This window comes from Geotrypetes seraphini, chromosome 6 (assembly GCF_902459505.1).
Source record: "Geotrypetes seraphini chromosome 6, aGeoSer1.1, whole genome shotgun sequence".
Lineage (NCBI taxonomy): Eukaryota > Metazoa > Chordata > Amphibia > Gymnophiona > Dermophiidae > Geotrypetes > Geotrypetes seraphini.
The window spans coordinates 230,690,266-230,713,562 of NC_047089.1; the positions used below are offsets into that span (position 1 = coordinate 230,690,266).

Consider the following 23,297-nt stretch of genomic DNA (forward strand, 5'->3'; position numbering starts at 1 on the left):
AATGGCGAACATTGTGTGGCAAACATGGCATGAGACATTGTAGTATGCAAGCATAGTATGGCAAATACGGCGTATGGTATGGTATAGTATAGTAGGACAAGGATGGCAAACAGTATGACATAGTGTGGTAGAACATTGTATGACCATCCCCGAACCAAGATGGTGTCTGAGACAGCTGCACGTGAGGAGTTCTCTCCCTATGTTATGTGTGGAGAACACTGCCGGTGACTTGCCTATTTTGTAATTGGGAAGCAGAAAGGAGTTGTTGCAGACTGTGCCTCCAGTGGCTGCAACTCCTCGGTGATTGATCCAGACAACTTTTCAGGGATTGACTCTTCATTCTGTGTAGGAGACACAGCCGACTACAGAAATGACCTTTCTGCAAGCGGTGGAGCTCAGCTTGGATAGGGCTTTGTTGAGCCAAGATCTAAGTCAGAACCCTCTCCAGCCCAGACTGCCCAGTCCCACATTGCAGGCGGCGCCTGGGTCTCCTGGAAAAGAGGTGAAGATGCTAAGCCCTGGAGGAATGTTGGGGAGACCTGTAGAGGTGGAAATGCAGATGGAAACCCAGTATCTGTTTCCAGTGTAGGGACTGAAGAATTACAAGAATCTGGAGTAGAGACCTAGAAAATAGAAAGCAGAGTGGGCATAAATGGGAAGTTCTCAGAATGGGAAAAAGTGACTAGCGGTGTACCCCAGGGCTCGGTACTTGGACCCATGTTATTTAATATTTTCATAAATGACCTGGAAGAAGGAACATCCAGTGAAATCATCAAGTTTGCAGACGACACAAAGCTATGCCAGGCAATCAGATCGCAGAAGGACAGCAAGGAACTCCAGAGCGACTTGAATCAATTGGAGAAGTGGGCAGATAAATGGCAGATGAATTTTAATGTGAAAAAATGCAAAGTGATGCATTTAGGCAGAAAAAATAAAGATCACAAGTATAGTGTGTCAGGTGTAAGTCTGGGAAAGACCAAACAGGAAAAGGACCTGGGTGTACTGATAGATAGGACCCTGAAACCATCGGTGCAATGTGCGGCGGTGACGAAGAAAGCAAATAGAATGCTAGGCATGATAAAGAAGGGAATTACGAGTAGATCAGAGAAAGTTATAATACCGCTTTACAGAGCCATGGTCAGACCGCACCTGGAATACTGCGTCCAGCATTTGTCTTCATACCTAAAGAAGGATATAAAACTGCTAGAGAGGGTGCAGAGACGAGCAACGAAGCTAGTGAAAGGTATGGAGAACCTGAACTATGAGAAACGACTTAGGAGACTGGGGTTGTTCTCCCTTGAGAAGAAGAGACTGCGAGGGGATCTGATCGAGACTTTCAAAATACTGAAAGGATTCGACAAAATGGAGCAGAGAAAGCAGTTATTTACAATGTCCAAAGGAAAAATAATTTGAGATTTATAAATTTTCCTAGGTCCCCAGTAATCTCTGCTATTGAGATGGTCCGTAGATATTTGTGGGAAGTTCTATTGATTTCCTCTGATAATTTGTCATTTATTTTAAGAGCCTAAACTAACTAGCTCTACCTCAATTAGTAGAACTCCTGGAGGCGAAATGGATTTGACAAATTGTTTAGAAAATTCACTTGAAGTGATCATTGAAAGGATGACACTTTTGGTGACTTTTGCCCTGGAGTTTGATAGAGACTTGATTTTTAGAACCTATTTCAGACATATTTTTGGGCTCAACTATACGTATTTTTCCTGTTATTTCACAACGGAGAAGAAGGGACTTCTTGGCCTATAGGTGGTACATTTGTTTTGAAGTTTCTCGCAAAATGTTGTGTGACCTATGGTGGTAAAAATTTTCTTTTCTTTTTTTTTTTTTAGCCTAAACAATTGATGGAATTTATTGTGGTTAGAGAAGGTGGGTTGTTATTGGACCCATTGTTCCTCCAGTTGAATAATGCGAACTGGCTGTCAACTGTTCCCCCTTTGGTGTCTTCTTTGGATAATATCAAAATTGTTTTTTGATTTGCCTCTTAAATTTTTCCTTATCTTGGTTCTATATATTTGTGGACTAAATAACTATTAATTTTTCTATTTGGGGGTTTCCCTATTATGTATTAATTACCAATATTTTTGTTGTGAATCTGTACTCAAGTATCTGAGTTATACTTGTTTGATTTTTAAAAGAAAAATGGCATAAATAAAGAACATTATATGGCAAAACATGGCATGGCCAAACATAGTAACCATAGTGGCCAAAGTAACCGGTGTCACATACCTGATTGCATCCATATATATGATAAACACACCCTTAAGGGTGGTATAATGCAGTATTAGATAGTCCTTGATGTTAGAGTCATTAAGACAAACTAGTACATGGCTTGATGACCAAGCATAGGACATATGATCAGAAAAGATACTAATCGCATGTCATTTTGGAAGAAGCTGAAACCCCACTTATTCGACTGCTTATGGCGTCCCGGTGTTCTCGGGCGCAGGATTTCCTCCAAGTCTTGGGGTCATTGGCAGCCTCCCTCGATGTACTGAGGTGGTCGCAGGCTCACATGCATCTTTTTCAGTGTGCTCTTCTTCGGAGGTGGTCGCCTCAGAGGCACAGTCTGGATCACCCTGTTCTGCTTCCGGGCTTAGCTCGGGGCAGTCTTCGTTCGTTACTCCAGATCCTCCATCTTGTACAAGGGGCGAGTCTGGACCAAGTGCAGTGGACAGTGCTGCTCGCGGATGCCGGTCTTCTCGGTTAGGGAGCTCAGTGTCTAGGACGCTCAGCTCAGGGCACCTGGTCCGCGGAGGAGGCTTCTTGGTCGATCAATGGCTTGGAGACCAGAGCCATCCATCTGACGTTTCTAGCCTTCCAGTCCTTTCTGATGGGCAAGTCAGTCAGGGTTCTGTCGGACACTGCCACGGCGGTGGCATGTGTCAATCAACAGGGGGGGCACCAGGAGCACTTTGGTGGCACAGGAGGCGACTCTGCTCATGGTCTGGGCGGAGTCGCACCTTCAAGAAATATCAGCATCCCACATAGCCAGAGTAGAGAATGTTCAAGTGGACTTCTAAGTCGTCATGTGCTAGATCTCAGAGAGTGGTGTCTAAGCCAAGTGGCCTTTCAGTTGATAGTGCAGTCTTGGGGTCAGCCCCTCACGGACCTGATGGCCACAAGTATCAATGCCAAAAATGCCCCGCTTCTTCAGTCATTGCAGAGATGATCAGGCCGCGGGCCTGGATGCTCTGGTTCAACCATGGCAAACAGAGGGGCTGTTGTATGTGTTCCCTCCCTGGCCATTAGTGGGCAGAGTTCTTCTATGCATACTTCGCCATCCGGGCTTCGTGGTTCTGATGGCTCCGGATTGATCTCGACAACTGTGGTACTTGAATCTGGTGAGGTATCTGGGTGTGGATCCTCTTCCTCTGCCTCTCTTGGATGGCCTTCTACCTCAGGTCCCATTCCAATGTTCGATCCAGCTCCCTTCTGTCTTACGGCTTGGCTCTTGAAAGGGGTCGCCTAGGTAAGAAGGGGTATTCAGATAAAGTGATCTCAACTTTCTTAGGGTCCCGGAGGCTTTCCACCTCTTGGGCTTATGTGAGGGTTTGACGTCTCTTTGGGGAATGGTGTGATGTACGTGGAGTGGTCTCTTTTTGCGCTTCCCTAACTAACATCTTAGCGTTCTTGCAGGATGGCCTAGATAGGGGACTGGCTTGGTCTTCTCTCCGGGTTCAGCTTGCGGCCTTGTCAGCCTTTCGGGTGTTAGTGACAGGTCAGCGTGTGACTGCCATTATTGATGTGATTCGCTTCTTGCGGGCGGCCAAGTTACGCAGGCTTTCCATCCAGCCCTCTGTTCTTTTCTTGGAATATGAATCGGGTTCTATCAGTTCTAGTGCACTCTCCTTTTGAACTGTTGGGCGACTGCTCTTTGAAGGACCTTACTCTTAAAGCGGTCTTCTTGGTGGCCATTACTTCTGCTAGACATGTTTCTGAACTGCAGGCTTTCTCTTGTAGGGCTCCTTTCTTGGAGTTTTCTAGGGAGTGGGTTGTCTTGAAGCCTGATCCTTCTTTTCTGCTAAAAGTAGTTTCTCCTTTTCATGTTAATCAATCTGTAGTCCTCCTGGTGTTGGGTAGTCGGGAGGGCTCTTCTGATCAACGACAGCTGCGCAAGTTGGATGTCAGTCGGGTCTTTCGCTCTTATGTGCAGTGGATCTAGGAGATCAGGTAATCAGATCATCTCTTTGACCTTCTAGCGGGTCCTCATAAGGGGGATGGCGCTTCTGAGGCTACTATTGCTCGCTGGATCAAAGAGACTATTGCTTCCTCTTATCTTCTAAAAAGAAGCCTGTTCCGGAATTTCTCAAGGCTCATTCCATTAGGGGTCAGGCAGCTTCTTGGGCTGAGTTTTCTCTAGTGCCTCCAGTGGATATCTGCAAGGCTGCAGTCTGGTGTTCGCTACATTCCTTTGTCAGACACTACTGTGTAGATGTTCAAGCGCTTCGGGACGTGGTATTCGGTGAACATGTTCTGGTGTCGGCCCTTCAGGGGTCCCACCCTTGATGGGTACTGGTTTGGTACGTCCCATCTGTAAGAAACTATACTGGTCTACCAAGCGATACAGAAGGAGAAATTAGGTTCTTACCTGCTAATTTTCTTTCTGTTAGCTTGTAGACCAGTATAGTTCCCCACCCTATCTGACTTTGTGCAGTGATTGCGAGGTTTTGCTCGCATGCAGATTTTGGGTTTTTCTGCGGGTTCTAGTATTTTTCTAGTGCCGGGGAGAATTAAGAGCAGTGGCGATGGCTCAGCTAGCTTAGCTGGTGAGCTGTGGGGATGTTTTATCTCCAGGATTCAGTTCTATAAATGTTCCAACAGATGTTTGTTGTTTTTACACTCCTGTTTGAAGTGTATTTTACTATTTTTCAGTTCAGATTTTTCCTAGGTTCTACATGGCTATTTGGCAGACTGGATCAGTAGAGGGGAAGCTGTACTGATATACAAGTTTGATCTCAGTCTCCACCTGCTGGTAGCAGTGAGGTATAATACCCATCCGTAAGGAACTATACCGGTCTACAAGCTAGCAGAAAGAAAATTAGCAGGTAAGAACCTAATTTCTCCTTATCTTGTTGGATCTCAGAGGAGTCTCCCTCTACCACGCTGTGGCACGCTAAATTGTGGGAATTGGCCACTTTTGAAAAAAAGTGGTATGGTGGCTCCTCGTGCTTCGATAAGAACTATTATGTTGCCTTATGGGACAGTTTGTTGACGTCTACTCCCATTTTGGAACCAGTACCTTAATTACTCGCCTGGTTTTGGGCTTCTGCTTGAGGGTTGAAGTTTCCTTTCTCTCCCTGAGCCGCTTTTTCTCCTCTGTGGCTTTTTATCTCTATGTTTTTTGGTTTTTTTGTGACTCTCCTGTCTAGGGGGGGATGAATGAGGAGGCAGTGTGTGTGCGGGGAGGGGGGTGATTGTTGATTCATTTGGTCTGTGTTTGGATGGTGTGAGAGGGGATATGAGTGAGGTCTGAGGGATAGTCTCTTTAGACCTTTGGGAGAAAATGTAAAAGGTGGGGAATGCACTGACATCTGGCACAGGCCTTACTCATACTTTCGGGTGATGGCATATCACAAGGGTTCTCTTCTTATTGCCTGTTTCGGATATGTTATCTGCTCTTGTATAACTTGTACATGCTCTTGTGGTTTTGCCTAGTTTGTGTTCTACCACTGTTAATAAAAATATATATATATATTTTTAAAAGTGTACTTTAATTTATCAGTTGTATGCTACAGCTGAAGTATCTCTTGTTTGTCAGACTTGCATAGCTCAGCTGAAATTCAGGTCTTAGGTCCTCAGTTATTTTTCAGAGCTGGGAAATCAAACAACCATACTTGACACCTTAATTACAGCACTGATATGCTCTTCTCTAAACCAGGCTACTTGTTTCAAACTCTTTGCCTGAACTTTTCAGAGCTGACTAAGTCAAAGGAGATAGCTGTAATTTTTCTGAGCAGATAACTCATTATCAGAATTGGGGGAAAAAAATGAAATTCAGCTAAGTTTATAGCATGAGCTAAGTTTATATTTATGTATTAAGTTCAATTTATTTCCTTTCCTCCCTGAGGAGCCCAGAACAGGTTACATGGTAACATATATAACAGTTAGCGAACAAGACACGTAACAATTAGCAACAAGGAACAAAAGACTAAGGCGATAGAGTACAGTGAGATGAGTCTAGTTGAGTTGTTCTAGATTAGCAGACACTTGGAGCCTGAAGCATGCACAGGGAGAGAGTCAGTTGGACATCTGTTAAGACTACAGTGGTTTGGGAGTAACAGTTTGAATGCTAGCTTGTCCTGAGGAATCAGGTGAAGAGGTAGGTTTTTATTGCTTTCCTAAAGCTCAGAAGCCCATTAAGGGATTTGATGTTAGGAGACAGCATAGCATCAACTAAACTTACATGAGTTATTTCAAGCCACACAGGCTCAATTTGTTTTTTATCTCCCTGAGGTCAGCATCCCAAAATTTAATTTCTGGTTACTTTCTAAGGTGGCTGTGTGTATTTAAAAAAATGGGCTAGTCCAGGAGCAATGACAGTCTGCTATGGAGGGAGCAGTGGTCGTTGCTTAAGGATAACACCTAGTGGCTAAATCAGTGTTTAAGAGATTTCAAAAAGAACCATGGTGCATGTCTTCTGGCCTAGAATCATCCCTGCAACAACCAGGCTGTTTTTGGGAGGGGAATTAAATAAGGGTGGAAAAGTCCCAGGTAGGGGGGGTGCGCTGACATTATCATTCAAGATGGCCGCTTGAAAACCGGGCTCCACACTTCTCACCGATTCATTAGCTTTTTTTTCATTGTTTAACCCACTGTGATTGCGATTTGGTGTATAGCCTCCCCTTGATTTGGTGCTGTGCGATCCGCCCATACCCTGGATGGCTCAATCGGGTAAACGATCGATAAAGATTTTGTTTATTCGACTCGCGCTGGTGACCACCTAAAATCTCTAGCGGCCCCGCTTCGGATTCGCCTCTTCCATCCCCGGACGGATCGGCTCCTGAACTTGCGGCGGACCCCATGAGTGACCTTCGAAGCATGTGCAAGAAATTGGCACAGATATAAAGGCAGTTAGTGCTGAATTGGCTGCTTTAGCCTCTGACCTTCGAGGAGAGATTTTGGCACTGGGGAATCGTGTGGATATATCGGAGAGCCGTATTGAAGAACAATAGGTGGAGATTACCCGCCTAGATAACCAGCATACAGATTTACAAACTACACAATTGTATTTACTGGACAAAATCGAAGACCTGGAAAATCGCAGTCAGTGGTCTAATATTCGGATCCGGGGCCTTCCTGAATCAGCTGACTATATGGACTGTGCTGCGGTGGTCAGGCATATTGCTAGCTGTATTCTTTCGGATGAGACTTCTGCTGTGCTGCTGGAGACTGCTAAGTTGGAAAGAGCTCTATCGTGCCCTACAGGCCCCACGCGTTAATCGGCCACGTGATATTATAGCCTGTTTCTAGGATTTCACGATCAAGGAGTCGCTTATGGCTAAAGCACGGGTGCAACCCCCTGTTCATTGGGATGGTCATGATATTGAGCTCTACCAAGACTTGGCTTCGGTAACTTTGCGGAGGAGGGCTGATCTGTGGCCACTATTGAGGTATCTGCGGGATAAGGGGATCCAATACTGTTGGCTCTATCCCTTTGCGCTTTTGTTTCATCTGGAAGGTGTTTTGAAGACTGTGCATTCCATGGAGGATGCTTTTTCGATCTTCCCGGAGGTGGACTTTAGATCCTGAGATTCTTCAGTGAGCGGTGGCCTTTGTGCTTTCCATCTTTTGGGCCAGCAATCCCCTCTTCCCCATTGCAAGCGCTCTATGAGGGGCCGTAGTAGGCTTCAACGTCAGGTCCCGGATTGGGAGCGGTTGGAGAGTGATCTTCCTTGAGGATCTTCTGGCTGTTTATTTTGTTTTTCAGGACTGATATGGGGTGTTGGGGCTTTGTTTCTTGGCTCTGGGGTGAGCTTTAAATTTGTTAACTGTTTGGGAGTTTGTTATATATTGCATTGTGTGGGTTTGCTTTTCTTTGGGATATGGCTGGTGAGGAGCATAGGGCAGCAGTGCCCCCCTTATATCTGGGGTTTTTCCACTAGGTAGTGGGATTTTCCAGTGTATTGTTGTTTTGAATGGGGGAGGGAGGGGGAGGAGGGTTGGGATTGTTTGGGTGGGTTGGGTATGCTGGGGTTTTTCAGAAATTAGGCTCTCAGGCTTTTTTGATTTTAGTTTTGTGTTTTGTTTTTTTTATTTTATGTTTTTTCTCATGTACTCTGGAGGCATTTTTTTATTTTTGCTTTGAGCAGTTTTCTGGGACCTTTGAGTGATATAGGGGGTATGCAGCTCCATTGTGTGTCTTTTAATGTTCATGGGGTGAATATACCACATAAATGTCATTTACTGTATAGAGAATTAAAGTGTTTACATGCCACCATAGTTTTTCTTCAAGAAACGCATTTGCTTTCCAAACATGAATATTTGATGCAAAATTCTAAATTTCCCACGATGTTTTTTGCTTCTAATGTGCGTGATGGTAAGGGGTGGGTATTTTGCTGGCCTCTTCATTTCCTGGGGAGGTTCAAACCATTATTCGGGATCCTGAAGGGCGTTATTTGCTACTGACTGTTTTGGTGGGTGGGAAGGTTTATACGTTGTCGAATATTTATACCCCTAATGTGGGACAGGGCTCCTTTTTTTGCAGGATTGAGTGATTTGTTGGGCCGCTCAGTGACTGGCCCCCTTCTGATGGGGGGGGGGGGTGATTTTAATGTTACTTTGGATGCGGCCTTGGATAACACCACCATACAGGGCTCCTCTGTTCGTAGGGAGAGGGAATGTTTGCGTTCTCTGATTGCTAGATGGGGTTTGGTAGATTTGTGGAGACAAACTCACCCTGAGAATCGGGAGTATACTTACTGCTCTTCCTCCCAGGACTGTAGCTCTCGAATTGATATGTGGCTTGGGGACCGGTTCTGGTTAGCCCATTTAATTTCTTGCTTCATTCAGTTTAGCACGCTTTCTGATCATATGCCTGTTCGGGTTTCTTTACAGGGTTTGTTGCCACGCCCTTCTTGGTGGACTTGGCGTTTCCCAGAGGTTTTATTATTGGAACCGGCCCATGGGGAAGTCATAGCCAATGCTATCAAAGAATATCTTGAATTTAATGATATTGATAATGTTGCACCTTGTGTGCTCTGGGAGGGTCTTAAAGCTGTCTTAAGGGGAAAAATTATATCTTTACAGGCATATATTCATAAATCACAAAAGTATCAGGAACAACAGTTGCGTAGTCAATTGGCTGAGTTAAAATGGATGGAGCAACACTCCTCGGGTTCTGAGAGCTATAAGTCCCGGATTGATGAGTTGCGCATTGCCCTTAAGGATTTGGAATTGGCAACGCTTAGTCATGAGCTTCAGAAGGTACGGCAGGAATATTATGAGTTTAATAATAAGGCTAGTCGCCTTTTGGCAAATAAATTACGGAAGCAGAGGACATGGAATTATATTTCTCAGATTATGACTCCGGATGGGCGGGATTGTCATACTATTGCTGATATTTGGGAGGCGTTCCAAGAGTACTACCGGACCTTGTATACGTCCCCGTCTGGAGTTGATGGTTCTATTCAGGTGGCTTATTTATCATTGCTTTCCCTGCCTACTTTATCTGAGGGAGAATTGGGTTTACTCTCTAGCCCTAGTACTCAGCAAGAAATTTTGGATGTTATCAAAGGTCTTCCCTTACATACAGCGCCAGGGCTTGATGGCTATACCAATAAGTTTTATAAGGCTTTTAAACATCTTTTGGCCCCTCTGTTAGAGCGGGTATTTGCGACTTTGGATTCAGGGGCTCCTCTGCCGGAGTCTTGGCGGCTTGCAGCGGTCACTGTGATCCTCAAGCCGGGCAAGACTCCGACCTGTTGCAGTTCATATCATCCCATTTTTTTACTTAATACGGATTATAAGATCTTTACGAAGGTTTTGGCTACTAGATTGCAGTTAGTTATTGATAAATTAATCCATGCAGATCAGGCCGGGTTCATACATGATAGACAAACATTTTATAATATTAAATCAGCATTAAATTTGATGTGGTATGCTCAATGGGAGGGTTCCCCCACTTTGCTTTTGTCCCTTGATGCAAATAAGACATTTGATAGGGTAGATTGGACTTTTCTTTTTCAGGTTATGGCTCACATAGGCTTTCAAGGTCGGTTTTTACATTGGGTTTAAGCTTTATATCTTTCCCCCTTAGCATGTCTGAAAGTTAATGGAGTTTATTTGGCGCCGTTGGAATTATACAGAGGGACTCATCAGGGGTATGCACTGTCCCCTTTATTATTTGCTCTTTCTATTGAACCGCTAGCCTGTGCTATCCATGCTCATGGTAACACCCGGTTATATCTATGGGCCCTCGGGAATACAAATTGTTACTTTATGCGGACGATGTGCTGTTGATTTTGCAGAGTGCTGAGGTATCTTTATGGGTGGTATCCCATTGTCTCCAATTGTATGGTCAAATGTCGGGTTTTACAGTCAATATGGTTAAGTCTGAGATTCTCAATATTAATGTTCCTTCAGACACAGTTATGGTGCTTCGGCGTGATTTTCTTTATTGTTGGGTTACTTTTTCACTCAAATATCTGGGAGTGCGGCTTACGGTTAATACCTCTCAGCTGTTTGCGGCTAATTTTCCGGAGCTTTTAAGTAATCTTTTTAAAGATTTGGATGGTTGGGAAGGGCTTACTTTGAGCTGGACCGGTCGGATAGCAGCGCTCAAGATGATGCTTTTGCCACGGTTGTTGTATTTGTTTATGGCTCTCCTGATTTGTTTACCAGATTCTTTTTCCGCCGCCTTAATCAAAAGGTTTTTGCCTTTATTTGGAATAAATGTCCTCCGAGGATACGGCGGACGGTTCTTTATCAGTCTAAACTTTCCGGTGGGATGGGGGTACCATATTTTTGGGGGTATTATCAGGCTGCACGGTTGCAGGAAATTGCCGTCTGGTGTTCTTATTTGGATCATCCTTGGATCCGAATTGTTCAGTATTGTTTACCTACTATTTCCTTATGGAAATTGCCTTGGGCCCCCATAGGTATTTTACGGGGCTGTATTTCTGATCCTAATCTATATTTGCACAGCACTTTACGGACTTGGTATCAGGTTTGGCGACAATTGTTCCCTGAAAGGCTATATTTTCGTCAGACTCCTATATGCTTGACTCCAGGGTTTTCCTCAGGTGGTGCGGAACCTTTTCACAGGCTCTGGACTCATGCGGTCCTTCGTACTTTGGGGCAAGTGTTCTTTTGACATTTAGAAGAGGAGTTTGGGCTATTGGCTGTTGACTCTTTTTTCTATACACAACTGCACTCCTTTCTTCTTAAACATGCTTTTGGGGATCTCTGTTTGAGTGAGACTAAGTTGGAATGGGCTCTTCGCATGGGCACAGGGCAGGGAGGAATTTCTCGATTATACCAGGCCCTGTTAGTGCGTTTCTTCCTAGATGATCCTTATAAGCGTTCGTGGGAGATCGATTTTGGGGAGTCCCTGTCTCCGGGATCCTGGCAATACTACTTCTGTGTCCTCTGCTTTCATAGAAAATAGCTTTAAAATCTATTACCGTTGGTACTATACTCCTGTTAAATTATATCAGATTTATATTCTGGTTCTGCAATTTGTTAGTGTAGCTGTGGGCAGAGAGGTGATTTTGGTCATGTGTGGTGGTGTTGTACTGCTGTGGTGTTATATTGGAGGGAGGTTGGTAAGCTTTTAGCTACTATACTGCGTAAACATTGCCCACTTCTGATGGCCTGTTGTTTGTTGAACGCTCCTGTTCCGGGTTTTACAAAATCGGAACACAGATTTGCTATTTTTTTGTTCTCAGCAGCTCGTATTGAGCTGGCTGTTTGTTGGAAGCAGAAGTACTTGCCAGCTATGCGACGCATCTGTACCCGCTTGGATTATTTGCAGTTAATGTCCAAGTTGATGGCGATCCGTCGTCACACTATGCCTTTTTGTCATAAGGTTTGGGATGCATACCTGACTTGGATAGTCTGTTTGAGGGTTCTGATCTGGCTGGACCTCCTTCTTGGGACTACATTGTTTTTCTCCTTCCCCCACCCCCTTTTTTTTCCTTTTTTGGATTTGTTTGTGCCTGAGAGTCCCTCCTTTTACCTGTGTTGTTCAACTGGGAGGGGGGGAGGGGGTTGGGGGGGTGGATTTGGAGGGAATTGGATGGTGGTAAATTCACTTTGTGGGTTTTTTCTGTGCAGATACTTGGTAATTAGCTGTTTGGTTTGTTGTGTTGTGAATTGGCTACTTTTAAGTTGTTCAATTTTGAAAAATCTTAATAAAAATATATTAAAAAAAAAAAAAAGTCCCAGGTAGATGTGAATGAAGGTTCAAGGCTCCAGATTCCAGCTCAGATTCTGATTGAACAGCAAGCCCATAAGAGTTGATAAACTGACCAAGGCCAAAAAAAAAAATATTGTAACCAACTCAAGCAAATCTAAATTAGAAATAACAGAGCAGTCACATACAAGGTCATCCCTTCAGTGATTTAGTAGCTTGATTCATATAGACAGAAGCCTTTTGTAAGTTGTGGTATGTTTTATTTAATTCTTGACCCAGCAGTTTTCTTTGCACCTTTGAGCTCCCAGCTCAAATAGGACTGGATCTAGGGATCTGGAGTATGAACTTTTATTCAAAACTACTCTGGGGTCATATAGGAGGTCTCTTTCAAACCTTGTAATTATTAGCAACGAATTTAGCCACAAACTTGTTGCATGATAATAGAACTGGAGAAGGAACTGAGCCAGAATGGAACACAGGAGTCTGGCTACATAGCAGTTTTTACCACTGAGCCACTAGGCTGGCCCTGTTTCTGATAACTTTTTACAAGAATTTAAAAAGTGGTAGTTTTGGTGCTTGAGGGCTAGATGCACTAAAGTCTCCGATCGTCTAATGATTGTGCTAAACTGGTTTGACTGGCGACCGATCGAATTTGCCAACCGTTATACAAAACTTCTCACCATGTGGTTTTCCATGTGGTTGTACATTCTCTGATTCTGGCATGCAAATGAGTCATTTAATATTAAACCAGTCATCCAATCAATGGCCTAACATTACATGCCAGAATTGGATCTGTACTACCAAACTGAAAAAAACGACAGTAAAAAACCTGTAAGTAACTGCTACCGAGAGGTCTGCCTGTTTTTGTTTTTATTTTTTTTCTATGGGCACAGATGTTATGTGTGTGTGTAACACAAACACAATATCTGGCCCATTAAAAAAAATGCTGTGCTGTTATGCCTCCTCCCCCCATGACAGCCCCTCCCCCAATGAAGCCCACACACCAGAACCAAAATAGAGGCAAGAGGGATGCCCACTCCCTCCTGCCACCATGAACCCCCCTCCCCCCCGCCAAACTGACACCCTACCGTCAGGATTCCCTGAACTGACTCCTCCCCTTCCAAAAAATAAAATTGGCAGAAGGAATGCCCACTCCCTCCTGTCACAGATGCCCCCCTTCAAATCTCCCTCGTAACTGTTCACAAAGTAGATAATAAGAGGAATGCCCAGTCCCTCCTGCTCACAGGCCTGCCACTCCAAACTGGCAGGCCTTCCCCTTCCTGGTGCACACTGGGATGCATGGGGAGGGGCCTAAGGCCCTGCTGGCTCAGATGCCTAAGGCCCCAGCATGCACATATGTGAGATATGTGATCATATGTGTGTGTCTCGTTCCTAACAGATGTGTCCAAAGTCATTGTGGAACCAAAAAAAATTTCAAACTATTGCCATAGCAAGAAGCTTCAGCTTCAACTCTAAAGGTTTTGGATTTTTTTGCCATGCATACTGCTTCTGTCTTGTTCAGATCTCCAGAGACCACAGCCATACATTCTACTGGGCATGTGCATAAGATCTACTGCTCAGCTCTTGTGTGCAAGCACCAGGCAGGTTCCTCCCCTTTTTACAATCGATGCTCAACACTATCAGCACGCATATAATTTGCATGCTGTTCATGTTGAACATCGATCAGTACTTTAGAATCACTGTAAAAGTCGGTGCTTTCTGATGCAGTGCCAGAGTTTTTGCATCTGGTTCTTAGAGAAGACTTTCCCATCTAGCCTTCAGCCTCCAGGACTGATTTAGGAATAGAGGTTTATCAAAAAAGAAAATTTGGGAGAATAGAGAGAAAATTTTCAAAGCCAAAAATCAAGTGCAAGTCTTAATGTCTACATTTTGCTCATATCACTGTATAGTTACGTTTGAAGATAAAAAGCGGGAGAATTTTGAGCGTGGGAACCTGGAACTGGAGAAGCGCCGACAGGCCCTCTTGGAGCAGCAGCGCAAGGAACAGGAGCGGTTGGCACAGCTGGAACGAGCAGAGCAGGAAAGGAAAGAGCGTGAACGACAAGAGCAAGAACGCAAAAGACAGCTAGAACTGGAAAAGCAATTAGAAAAACAAAGAGAACTGGAACGACAGAGAGAAGAGGAAAGGAGAAAAGAAATTGAGAGGCGAGAGGTTAGTGATTAAGAAAGGCCTTGTTCCCAGAAGATGGCTAGAATTAAGCTGCTTTTTCAGTTTTTCCTTTTGTATCCCTTGAGGATACTCAGGTAAAGTAACATGTATGTGCTGATGTGATAATCTGGATTGTATGAATTCATGCAAGGGGAGGAGGAAAGTAGGATATGGAGCCAGTTAATGTTTGTAACCTATTGCAGTTAGAAGAAAAATAGCTCTGTCTTTCATTCTTCTGTACCCAGCTTGCATTTTTGTGCATCATAGCAAGTCTAGGAATCTTTGCTTAAACAAATCCATTTTAGCTTGGTTCAATATGTGTCAAAATGGCATCTCATAGGTTCATAAAAGTTGGCATATAGGCTGTATTACTACAGATGAACTCCAAGGAGACTACTGGAGTGGAAAAGGTGCTGGCCCATTGAGGAGCTTCTGGAGACATGTATGTCTCCTTAAAGTTCCATGGATATCTGTTCCCAGACTCCTTTGTAGATCAGTGGTGTCTCCATAGCTCTACAAAGATCAAAAAGTGGAACCAAAATATGGACTAGGATCAATTTAATAACAATATATAATAATAAAACAAACTATATTAAGATATGCAATACAAATCAATATTTGAGTCCTTTTTCACATATGACAGGCTTCATATCCTTCTCTAAGATATACAAATGCAATTTAGTACCATCCCTGGCTTTGTTTCTTGCTGTTGACAGTATGTGCACTTTCTTCTGAAGATGTGAAAAAAACTGCTTTCAAAATTTTTGTCAAAGGCTCTGAAAATTGCCATGCTAATGACTTTATCCCCAGGTTCCTTATAAAGAAATGTCAGTCTTTGAAATCTCTAATTCTGCATTTACCTGCAGATTGAATTTTATTTCAGGATCAGACCCTGCATGTTTTTATTTATTTTCTCAAAACAAGAAAATTCACCTCATTAACTAAGTGGAATACTTGGCTGTGTGGGGCATTCAACAGATCAATGTTTTAGAGTTTTCTAGTAACAAGTTGAAATATTCTCACACTGTGGTGGATCCACAACCTTCATTTTGTTTTGTATTATATTTTTTCCCATCCCCCAAGTCCCTTTTGTTTTAGCAGACTCCATTATTTTTTTCTTTATTGTTCTTGCTTTTCTTCCTGTCTTTGGTCAAGCATTTGCTTATATTATCCCATCAGTTCTCTAGTTAGATTTTTAGCAGTTTTCAATTTTTTTTTTCTTTTTGATATTCTGTTGAATTGAAAACTCTTCCCAATTTTCTGTTGGAAATAAGATGTCTGGCATATGTCTGATCTTTTTTTTTTCTCTGACAATGTGTCTTCTCTAGAGAAAATGCTCACTGTTTTTGATTTTCCATCATGAGTATTCTCACCTGTCAAAGAAGAAGACCCATGTCTTCAAAATCTATTCCACGTGTTCCCAATATACTTATGCATCTGCCAGAAGAACAACAGTGGCAACCATGAGGAGGAAAGAAGACAGTGAAGAAGTTCAAATCAGCTCAATTCAAAGTTTATTAGACAGTCACCATATATATCTCGCATGCAAAAGACCTGACATGGCCTGACAAAAGAGTTTGTTTCACCTGTGTTGGGTCTGCCATATGCCAGATTACACATAGATATAGATACAGATCATAAAGCATTTCCAAGGTTTGTTCAGCTATAAAATTAAAATCATGTGACCATCACTAGAAAAACTTAGCATCAATCACAAATGTACTACTGCATTTGTCTTGGGAAGAACCATAGTACTAGAGGATATGAAATTTGCTCCAGGATATCACCCAGAGTGGTTTATTGTTAAAGTATTGTCACTGAGCTTTCCTTGTCTGTGAACTTTAATTCCAGGAATTATATCCTGTTTAACCTTCAGATTCAAAGCAGGTCACAACAATTAAATTAGAACATCATATAATAAATTCACATGGGCTACACAAGGCGAGGGGGATCGAACAGAGGCCGGGGCCCAGGAGGGGGCAAGAAACCTCAGAGGAAAAGCGGGGAAGTGGGGTGGTGGAAATGTGGGGAAGCTGAAAGCTACGAGGGTAAAGGCTGAGGGCAAAGCAGAAGTACAGGGAACAGGAGAGGCGGCCCAGGTGAATGCAGAGGTGAATACAGAGGTGGAGGAAAAACGACGGGACCTGCGGTGCTTATACGCAAATGCAAGAAGCCTCATGGCCAAGATGGGTGAACTAGAGGTCGTGGCCAAGGGGGAAGACCTAGATATAATTGGAATTACAGAAACATGGTGGACAGAGGAGAATCAATGGGATGTGGCGCTGCCGGGGTACAAGCTCTACAGGAGAGACAGGACCCACAAGAAGGGGGGAGGCATAGCACTATATATAAAGGACTCTATCTACTCGGTCGGGACGGATATGGCAACGAAGGCAGAGGGGCTGGAATCGCTATGGGTCAAATTGCCGGGAAACAAGGGTGCAGGCATAAAACTGGGGCTGTACTATCGCCCACCTGGTACGCCGGAAGGAGTCGGACATGACTTGGAAGCTGAACTGAGACAGGAGTGCAGGACTGGAAGGGTAACAGTGATGGGGGACTTCAACTACCCGGGGATAGACTGGAGTACGGGTCACTCCAACTGTAATAGGGAAACAGGATTTGTAGAAGCTGTAAGGGACTGCTTCATGGAGCAACTGGTCAGGGAACCGACGCAAGGGAGGGCTACTCTTGACCTCATCCTGAACGGATTAGGGGGGCCTGCAAGAGGGGTAGAAGTGGGAGGACCACTAGGCAACAGTGACCACAACGCGATCAGATTCACATTAGAAAGGAGGACACCCATAGTAAGGAGGACCGCAACAATTGCGCTCAACTTCAAGAAAGGGAACTATGTTGCTATGAGGGAAATGGTGGGGAGGAAGCTCAGAAACATCTTTAGGATGGAGACTGTGGAAAGCACCTGGACCCTATTCAGGGACACCCTGCAGGAAGCACAAAGAATGTACGTCCCCAGTTTCAGGAAAGGCTGCAAGAATAAGCGGTCAAAGGACCCGGTTTGGATCTCAACAGAAGTAAAGAGGGCAATAAATGATAAAAAAGTATCCTTCCGGAGATGGAAAAAGGACCCAACGGAGGAAAATCACCAGGCGCACGGGAAATGCCAAAAAGAATGCCACCGAGAGGTTAGAAAAGCAAAAGGGAAATACGAAGAGGGGCTGGCCAGGGAGGCGAAAAACTTCAAGGCATTCTTCAGTTACGTAAAGGGGAAACGACCAGCGAGAGAGGAGGTGGGGCCGTTGGACGATGGGGATAGGAAGGGAGTGATTAAGGAGGATAAAGAGGTAGCTGAGAGGTTGAACACATTCTTCTCGTCGGTTTTCACGAGAGAAGACACATCTAATATACCGGACTCAGAGGAGCTCATGAGTGGGGAACAGGCTGAAAAATTGGAGCACATAGAGGTAAGTAAGGAGGATGTCCTCAAACAGATAGACAGGTTAAAATGCGGCAAATCACCAGGTCCGGACGGGATACACCCAAGGGTTCTAAAGGAGCTAAGACAAGAAATAGCGGGCACAATCCAGCATGTTTGTAACCTATCCTTGAAAACTGGAGAGGTACCAGAGGACTGGAAATTGGCGAATGTCACACCTATCTTCAAGAAGGGATCGAGGGGTGACCCCGGGAACTACAGGCCGGTGAGCCTGACTTCAATTATAGGGAAGATGGTAGAAGCTATGATAAAGGACGGCATTTGCGAGCACATTGAGAGAAATGGCCTACTGAGAACAAGCCAGCACGGATTCTGTAAGGGAAGGTCGTGCTTAACGAACCTTCTGTACTTCTTTGAGGGAATAAGCAGTCGGGTGGACAATGGGGAACCCATAGACATCATTTACCTCGATTTTCAAAAGGCTTTCGACAAGGTGCCACATGAAAGGCTGCTTAGGAAACTGTGGAACCACGGGGTGGGAGGGGATGTGCACAGATGGATCGAGCACTGGTTGTCGGGTAGACTGCAGAGGGTCGGAGTAAAGGGCCAATATTCTGACTGGCGGGGAGTCACAAGCGGTGTACCACAGGGATCGGTGCTGGGGCCGTTACTCTTCAACATATTTATCAATGACCTGGAAAAGGAAGCAAAGTGCGAGGTTATAAAATTCGCAGACGATACCAAACTGTGCGGCAGAGTTAGCTCCAGGGAGGAATGTGAGGACCTGCAAAGGGACCTAGACAAGCTGGAAGACTGGACAAACAAATGGCAAATGCGCTTTAACGTGGAAAAATGCAAGGTCATGCATATAGGAAAAAAGAACCCGTTGTTCAACTACAAACTGGGAGGGGCATTGTTGGGAGAAAGCAATCTTGAGAGAGACTTGGGTGTGCTGGTGGATCCATCACTGAAGCCATCTGCACAGTGCGCAGCGGCCTCAAAAAAAGCCAACAGGATGCTGGGCATCATAAAGAGGGGCATAACAACTAGGACGCGGGAAGTCATCATGCCACTGTATCGAGTGATGGTGCGTCCGCATCTGGAATACTGCGTTCAATATTGGTCGCCGTACTTGAGAGAGTCCAAAGGAGAGCAACGAAACTGGTAAGAGGGCTGGAACACTGCCGATATGCTGAGAGGTTGGATAGGCTGGGGCTCTTCTCTCTAGAAAAAAGGAGGCTCAGGGGTGATATGATAGAGACCTTCAAGATCATGAGGGGCATAGAGAGGGTGGATAGGGACAGATTCTTCAGGCTGAAGGGGACAACAGGTACGAGGGGGCATTCGGAGAAACTGAAGGGAGATAGGTTCAAAACGAATGCAAGAAAGTTTTTTTTCACCCAGAGGGTCGTGGACACTTGGAATGCGCTACCGAAGGAAGTGATTAGGCAGAGTACGGTACAGGGATTCAAACAGAGACTGGACGGATTCCTGAAGGATAAAAGGATCGTGGGATACTGAGAAAGCTAACCAGAAAATAAATATAGAATCCCAACCAGGTCGTGCATGTGCAAGACTGGAGGGCTAGGACTTTGATGGGAAGATAGGATTCAATAGGAAACCAAGGTGGCATGGGGGCCCCTTCTGGTGATTTAGACAGGTCATGACCTGTTTGGGCCGCCGCGGGAGCGGACTGCTGGGCAGGATGGACCTGTGGTCTGACCCGGCGGAGGCACTGCTTATGTTCTTATGTTCTTATGTTTTAAAATAATAATAAAATATACATACTAAAAGAGAAAGCATAAAATACAAGTGCATTATTCCAAAAATATCTTTTGATTTGACTTAAGTCTTTAAACTTGCCAAAATACCATATAGTTGGAGATGTCCCTAATATTAGATGGCAAACCATTCCAGAGTCCAAAGGCTTTCCCAAATAAAATCCTGTGTCTTGTACTCAGTAATCAACATCAACAGTTAGATGATAATGCTAATAATAATTCCTGTCAGGATCTCAAAGATCGTGATATCAGATTTGTCAACATAAACTTAAGACACATTTGTGTTGATAGCTTGACCATGCTGAAGATGTCATTGGTGACATCAGTCTCCAAGAACAGACCTAAGAATTGATGATTCTGAAGATGCATACTGAGAATCAAAATTAGCAAGCACTGAATTTTAAGCAGAGGCTTTGATGCATCAGATTGGTTCCTTCACAAGTGGCTCAAAGATCCCAGATGCATCAGGAATTCAATATGATGCAACGCAGACATACCTGGAGATCAGCTTGTACTCCAGCACCAAGCCCAAATTGAACCAGTCTCTATAGAACCATCTCAATACTTCTATAAGATATACACTGTTGTCAATCATATAAATTAAAATCATCCTGTACAAAAACAATCATAATTCAAAAATATAGTGGCAAAAGTTCCATAAGAGGAAGTGAAGAAGACAGATTCAAGTCTGAGGCTTCATAAACACAAAAGCTTGCTACCAAAGGAGCCTTCAATTTCACCAGGAGACATTCAACTTCCAGATGGAACAGATAACTTTTTAAGAGCAAAAAAAAAAAAAAAAAAGGCACAGTAACTGAAAACCAGCACCCTTTTGCTTTAAACTTGTAAGTTGTTGCATAACATAGCACATCAGAGGACAGAGCTAAGAAGGAGCCAAAACATCTTTGTCAATCCAGGATTCTTTTATAAACAACTGATTCCTGGGGTCCACAGGTATTTTAAAGAAGTTAAAAGGGGTGAAGAGCCAATTAAATGAAATGGAACTGGAGTTGGTGATTTCCAGCTGGCAAAATTAAAACAAACATTCTTCAAACAAGAGTTCATGGCATATAAGCAAACAGAGGATTAAAGATAAGCAGAGGAGAGAGGATGGGGGAAAACAAAAACATCAGGATGTGTTTTATGCAGTTTTACAATTTGCAGTATAAACTCATTTAAAGTTCTAGTCACAAGGATATTGGCAACTACTTGGATAAGGTGAGGTTAAGGTGGCTTCTGAATTAAACAATGATAGAGCATGAAATAGCAATCTCTGTCATCAGGAAAAGTGCCCAGGGTTGGATGGGTACACTAGAAAATTTTATAAGATCTTTAGTAAGCAAATAATGAACACCTTAGTAAAACTGTATAATTCCCTACACTTGAATAAGGGGCTGTCATTCTCAATGAGAGTGGTGAGAAGTGCAGTAATACACAAAGATTGACTATAAGATAGTTTGAGAATTTTAGCCACCATATTACAAGAGTATATGCCTTTTTTGGTCCATGATGACCAAGTGTTACTTATCTAGGGGTATCAAGGCATCTGATTACATTAGTAAAATTTTGAATATTATTGGTAAGCCAAATGTTAGAGCAGCTGGACAGTCCTACTAGTATTTAGATGCAGAGAAGGCCTTTGATCAGGTGTATTGGCCTTTTGTGTTTTAGAGCAGATGGGACTTGAGGAAGGTTTATCCATTGGGTAAGGGCAATATATTGATAGCCATTAGCTTGTCTGCTCATCAGTGGTGGATTTACAGAGATGTTTGAGTTAAGGAAAGGGACATGGCAGGGCTGCCCATTGTCACCTCTTTTTGCTCCTAGCACAAAAGGTAAGAGATAATCAAGGGGTTCAGGAAATTAGAATAGTGTCTTCTGTGGGCTAAAGTTCTGAATTTAGATGTGGACATAACTAAATGTTGGCATATAAATGCTGAAGAAGCTCAGGGAGTCCAGCAGAAAATGAACCCATGCACTCAGAGCAGGAGCAAGAAGGAAGTGAGACGTGACAATGGACCTTACACCAATCCAAAACAAGGCTAATGGACCAAAAAGAGCCAACAAAATACTATCAAGTAGTTTATTAATGTCCAAAATAAACAATCAAGACCCAACGCAGTACTGTGTTTCGACGTGATAAATACATCTTCATCGGAGTACTGAAAGCTCTAATCCTAGTCACAAGAGAAAAGGCTTAAAATGCATATGTGTACATAAATCCAACTCGACAAGATGAGATCTCCTTTGCGTTTTTCAGCATGTCAAGGAGATCTCGTTTTGTCAAGTTGGATTCATGTACACATGCATTTTAAGCCTTGTCTCTTGTGACCAGGATTAGAGTTTTCGAGACTATGATGGGAGCTCACGGCAGCCATTTCCTATTGGCGATCTGCGTGGTGCAGGAGCGTAGGAACATTGCTCCTGCCCCGAAAGCCCGCTAGACCACCAGGTAAGGCCAGGATGCTGGGGGGAAGGCGGGAGGGAGGCGGTGAAGGTCCGAAACAAAGCTTTTTTTTTTTTTCCCCCCCCCCTAAAAAAAAATCGCGAATAACCGAATTCGCGGATACCGAAACCGTGAATTCGGAGGGAGAATTGTACTTTCTTGAGCAGTCTCCTTGAAGCAGGAGTTATAATGCTAAATCCAAATAAATTTTAATTTCATTATAGGCTGCAAAAAGGGAACTTGAAAGACAACGGCAACTTGAGTGGGAGAGAAATCGGCGGCAAGAGCTCTTAAATCAAAGAAATAAAGAGCAAGAAGATATTGTTGTTTTGAAAGCAAAGAAAAAGACCCTAGAGTTTGAGCTGGAAGCTCTGGTAAGTCAAGCAGTTTTGAGAAATTCCCCTGTGTAAGTGTATGGGTCAATATTCAAAAGGACCTAAAGGTTTAGTGGCCACAACTAAATGTATAGGTTTCCTTATCTGTGAATTTTCAATGACACTATCTGTTAGTGCGATGGCAAAAGCCAGAGCTGTATTTCTTTGGTGGGAACAAAGGTTAACATGGGTGGGCACTAGGCACTAAACAACCCATTTTCTCTGCCTTCCCCAGCATTTTGTCAATCGTTTTCCCTTTCCTCTTCCTCCCTTCACCCTGGAGGCTATATTTCAACTGAATAGCACAAAAGGGACATATCTAAAGTCTATAAATAATGAAAGACCAAAGAGTAAGTAAACTTGCATATATGAAGAACTAGGAAAAGGATCTGGGTACCTTTAGAGATGAACAATGGCTATCAACATTTGAGTGGATCTATAAATGTTATTCTAGTGCAGTGGGGGGTGGTATGCTGAGCCATAGGGTTATCCATCTGTGCTTGAGAGCATACTGCAGAAGATGTCAATCACAGCTGTTCAAGAAGTCCTCCTTCTTCATGGTCTGTGCTGCCCACTTCAGTTCTTCCTTCTGTAAGCAAGCATGATAGTGTCTTTCTGATCTGCTCTGTTTATTTCTTTATTATTTTCAGTTTTTTGGCTTGTTCGCGGATTATATGTGCAATGTCAGAGATCCCAGTTAAAAGGACTGCTCTGCCTGCTTGGAGAGGAGCAGACATTATCCCAGGACAAGCAGGCAGG

At 43.7% G+C, this 23,297-nt stretch overlaps 1 protein-coding gene across 2 annotated transcripts in view; it reads left to right on the forward strand.

Annotated features, from left to right (window-relative positions):
* ITSN1 (intersectin 1) overlaps window positions 1–23,297 on the forward strand; it is a 412,894-nt gene that overhangs the window by 165,620 nt on the left and 223,977 nt on the right. For both annotated transcript variants that reach the window (XM_033949572.1, XM_033949571.1), the window contains exons 13-14: window positions 14,281–14,543; window positions 22,389–22,538. In XM_033949572.1, the coding sequence (XP_033805463.1) occupies window positions 14,281–14,543; window positions 22,389–22,538 (413 nt within the window). The remainder of the gene's footprint in view (window positions 1–14,280; window positions 14,544–22,388; window positions 22,539–23,297) is intronic.